At 39.9% G+C, this 4,661-nt stretch overlaps 1 protein-coding gene across 1 annotated transcript; it reads left to right on the top strand.

Annotated features, from left to right (window-relative positions):
• Positions 1-1,887: 1,887 nt before the first annotated feature.
• LOC130469867 (protein FAR-RED IMPAIRED RESPONSE 1-like) lies at positions 1,888-4,394 on the top strand. Its single transcript, XM_056839382.1, has 7 exons — positions 1,888-2,461; positions 2,793-2,932; positions 2,984-3,129; positions 3,259-3,589; positions 3,744-4,013; positions 4,086-4,121; positions 4,206-4,394. The coding sequence occupies exons 1-7, from the start codon at positions 1,888-1,890 to the stop codon at positions 4,392-4,394; spliced, it is 1,686 nt and encodes a 561-aa protein (XP_056695360.1).
• Positions 4,395-4,661: the final 267 nt, after the last annotated feature.

The following is a 4,661-nucleotide window of genomic DNA, read 5'->3' as shown; positions in this document are numbered from 1 at the left end:
ATTCTAGAGAGAGAGTGAAATATTGATGAATTGCGCCTAAGATTTCGCTGAAAGTTGAGCGGCAAAAATTGGTATAGTTCTTCAGAATCGTTTTGTAAATAATTACTCCTTCCTTCTATTAGTAACTGGGTCTCCTTCAAATTACATCTGGGTTCCTTAATTAATCAACTTCACCCCTTTTAGATATGGTAATTGGAAATCCGTTTTGCGAATAATGTTGCATCTGGGTTCCTTAACCTAAGAGAAAAATCGCATCCATGGAGGAAGAAGGAGTGTTGAGTAGCAAAAGAAAGTTGTAGTTAGACCAGGTGTGTATTCGTATTCAATTCAAATAATGTCGGGAAGTTTTAGGGTATATTAATGACAAAATTGAATTGGGGAAGGAAAATGTGAACGAATTAGCGATTAATGCAGGGTTTAGGGTTATAATGCTGAATTAATGTGAAATTGGTAATAAATTAATGTGGAAAACCTTGCAATGAGTAGAGATTAAGTAAGGGTTTAGGCTTATAATGCTTTAGGGTTTAGTGTTGTTGGTAATTAAATAATGTGGAAAACCTTGCAATGATTAGAGATTAATTTAGGGTTTAGCCTTATAATGCTGAATTATTGTAAAATTGGTAGTTAATGAATGTGGAAAACCTTGCAATGATTAGAGATTTAGAGGGCATGCATTGTCTGAAAGATTGCGAAGTTTGATTTGTCGTTGACTAAATTGTTTATAGTTATTGATACCAAACTGAATAGGTTTAAATTTTTTTCAAGTTTGGTATTAGAAGTGTGTACGAATCTCCAAAATTAATGCATTGTATGTGCTATTATTAAGATAGTTGAAAATGATGGGGAGGATGATTTCTTGGATGATGAAGGGGATTTTTTGTAGTGATGAGGGTTTTGAGGAAGATGATGGGGCAGGTGATAGTGATGAAGAAGTAGTTCGAGAAGATGCGGAAGAAGGTGATGCGGAAGAAGGTGATGCGGAAGTAGGTGATGCGGAAGAAGGTGATGATAGTGGGGAGGAGGATGACTTGGTTGATGATGATTATGATGAATCACTGGATGCCGGAGATGAACTAGATGAGGATCTGAATGATGATAAGTCAGAAGATGTTTTCGTTGATGAAGAAGATATTGTGGACGTAGGAAACACTTATCGTAAGGAGAATCTAATAACTGGCGGGGGTGATGGGGATGATGGTGGGTTTGGGGCTAATGTAGGGGGGAACCATAATGATGTTTATACGACTCCTACGAAGAGGACAACTGGTCTTGTTATTGCAAGCCCTGCTATTGGAATGACATTTGACAATTGGGAAGCTTTGAACAAATATTATCGTTCCTATGGGGAGAAGCAAGGTTTTGGTGTGGTCTGTATGGGAGGAAATAGGAGCCAGGGTAAAGACAATGAAACAGGGAAATCAAATTCCCTCGGGACCTATGTGTGGAGGTGCGAGTGTCACGGAAGGCCAAAGTACCGGCATAGGGTTAATGTGAAGATAGTCACCTGTGTTCAGGAACCAATTGTTAAGAGGAAGACGAAGAAGTGTGGTTGCCCTGTTATGTTGTACGGTGCTCGTAATGAGAAAATTTGGGTTGTGAAGACTGTTGTGAATGAACACGTTAACCATGTTCCTACGCCTAGAAAGTCAACACATATTTCGATGTTTCGGGTGAAGAGAATATCACAAACTATACTGAAACAGATGGAAAACGATCACGATTCAGGGGCCCCTATTGCACAGATTTTCAACAACTTACCGGGCAGAAGGAATGGGGTAGAGAATATAGGTTTCACCAAGAAAGATATGCACAATATTTTAAATAAGAGGATGCGACTAAGGTTTAGAGATGGGGATGTTTGTTGCAATGATAAATTTCTTAGATAAAATGACCAAGGACAACCAAATTTTTTTCCATCTTCACCAGCTTGATAATACAGAGAAGTTGAAGGACGTAATGTGGGTTGATGCTCGAAGCAGAGCTGCCTATCAGTATTTTAGGGATGTTGTATGTTTTGACTCTACGTATTTAACAAATAAGTACGAGTTGCCATTTTCCAATTTTGTCGGGCTTAATCACCATGGTCAAACTATATTGCTTGGTTGTGCATTAGTTTCCCATGAAGATGCGGAAACATTTGTGTGGCTCTTCAGGTCATGGCTGTCGTGTATGGGGGGAAAACCTCCAGCTGCAATGATGACTGACCAAGATGCAGCTATGAGGAAGGCAATTCGAATAGCAATGCCAATGCCTAAAACCAGACATCGTTGGTGTATGTGGCATATTATGCAGAAGTTTAGCCGGAAATTGGGATCGTTGACTGATTTTCCCCAAATGAAAGTTGCCTTAGAGAATGTCATATACAATAGTTTGACCCCCGAGAAGTTCGAGGAGGACTGGGCTGAAGTTGTCAAAACTTTTAAGCTTGAGGAGTCAAAGAAAAGCTATAAGTGGCTTCAAGGTATGCAATGATTTCGTACAAGTTATATATGTTGTCTAATTGTTGCAAATCCTTGTTGGAAATCCTTTAAAGTTCAGTGTACCAAACTGCTTAATGAATTTAATTTGGTACATGATTAACACGTAAACAACCCTTTTTTTTCAAAGTACATCGTCAGTTGGTACATGTTTAACATTTAAACAACCTGCATATTTGTTTTGTTTTTCAAACAACATTCTGTACATCTTCATTTGTTTAGGTAGTAAATCACCCATGTGGTTATTTTTATCAGGGTTGTATAAACAGCGATAAATGTGGATCCCAGCTTATGTGAAGCATATATTTTGGGCAGGGATGCAGACGACCCAGAGGGTAGAAAGTATAAATAGTTTTTTCGACGGGTACTTAAAGAAGAATACGAGGTTATATCAGTTTGCTCCTAGATATTGCAAGGCTATGGAAAGTAGGGCGAACGATGAAAAAGCTGCTGATGTGAACTGTTGTCGGTTCACTCGTTGTTTGATTGGTGAGTTTGATGTGTAGAGAAAGTTCCAGAAACTATACACGGATGCAAAGTTTCTTGAAGTCCAGATACAGTGTATGCGGGAATGTTATGTAACATCTATTAGTTCTAAAATATTATCTGATCAGGAGGTTGAGCATATTGTGTCGGACAAAGTATGGATATGGTAAAAGTTCTTGAAAAAGGAAATTTCACTAGCTGGCCGGAAGCGTATTTATATTGTATTGTTCAACAAGGAGACCTCTTTTGCGAAGTGTGAATGCAAACACTTTGAGTGCCATGGCATAGTTTGTAGGCACATCATTAAAGTTTTGGACGTGGAGAACGTTGAAACTGTACCAGCCGGTTACATTGTTGATCGTTGGAGGAAAGATATCCAACGCAAGAACACTCTTGTGAAGGTTGCTTACCATGATCCGGAGAAAACAGATGAAGTTAAGCGCTATAACAAGATTATGAATGCGGTGGAACCCGCTGCTCTTAGAGGTTCAATTTCTGAGCAGAAGTTGGACTTGGTGATTGAAGGCATTATGAATATTGTGTTACGGCTGGATGAAAGTGATGTGGTAACAGCAGTTGTTGGTGATAACCAAGGAGGTGGACCATCTTCCGTCGGGAAGAGAAAGGCGAGTGACGGACCAACAACTCCAGGGTCCGTAAACAAACCTCCTAATATCATTGGATATACTCCCACTCCAACCCCGACACTAAGTATAAAAGATCCTGATACGCGTGGTGTCAAGGCTCACAAGACACGTGACAAACGATTCTTGCAACCAGGCGAGAATAAAAAAACCGACAAAGAGACAAGTGAGGAAAACCAAAGATGTAGTTGCCGATGAAAACCCAGAACCAAGTATTAATCAAAACAGGGGGGCTGTGTTGGTACACCAACGAAATAATTATGTTCACCCACAGAACCCCTTCACTCCTGGTTGGGGTGGCCATAGTCGATATGTGAGTCAAAGAGAACGTATTGTAGTTATTGGAAAATATGTTATTATCATCCTTGCGGTTGTTTTGAAAGACTTTTATTTTGATGAACACCAGGTAAGTAAAGTTGCTGCTGATTCACAGCAACATGAAGGGGTTGTAAGAGGCAGTATGTTATACCCTTAACAGAACTACAACAATGGGTTGCCTGTTCAACACTACCAGGTGACTTATTTCATTACACTTTATATAACACATTAATATTGATGAGCCTACTTCATTCTGAATATGAATATTTTAATATTGCAGTCATCCAGCAGTAGAGCTGGTGGAGGAGTTGCCACAAATTTGTTCCCAACACCAGGACAGACACATATTCAAATGTCTATTGGTGGGATTCGTATGACTCCTGAGGGGGCTGATGTCATTATGTCGTCCCAAGATCCTTGCGGGATTGTATTGAACCCAAACATACCTAGTATGCCAATTGCACAATGACCTCAGATGTCCCAACACGTTGGTGGTGGTCAACTATGCCAAAACCTTAATGGAGTGCAAATATCGCAGAACATCAGCGGAGTGCAACTGTCTCAAATGTCACAAACCCACAGCGGAGTGCAACTGTCTCAAACTTCACAACCCTGTAATGGGGCTCAGTTGTCCCAGAATGCTGCTTCCATTAGGTACTTCACCAGCAATGGTACTGGAAATTATCAAGCCACCGGGAATCAGTGTTTGCAAGGTGTATTTAACAATAAGCAGATT

This window comes from Spinacia oleracea, chromosome 3, assembly GCF_020520425.1.
Source record: "Spinacia oleracea cultivar Varoflay chromosome 3, BTI_SOV_V1, whole genome shotgun sequence".
In the NCBI taxonomy this organism is placed as follows: domain Eukaryota; kingdom Viridiplantae; phylum Streptophyta; class Magnoliopsida; order Caryophyllales; family Amaranthaceae; genus Spinacia; species Spinacia oleracea.
Note: the sequence above shows the minus strand (reverse complement) of the source record. Positions and strands in the feature narration are given on the sequence as shown.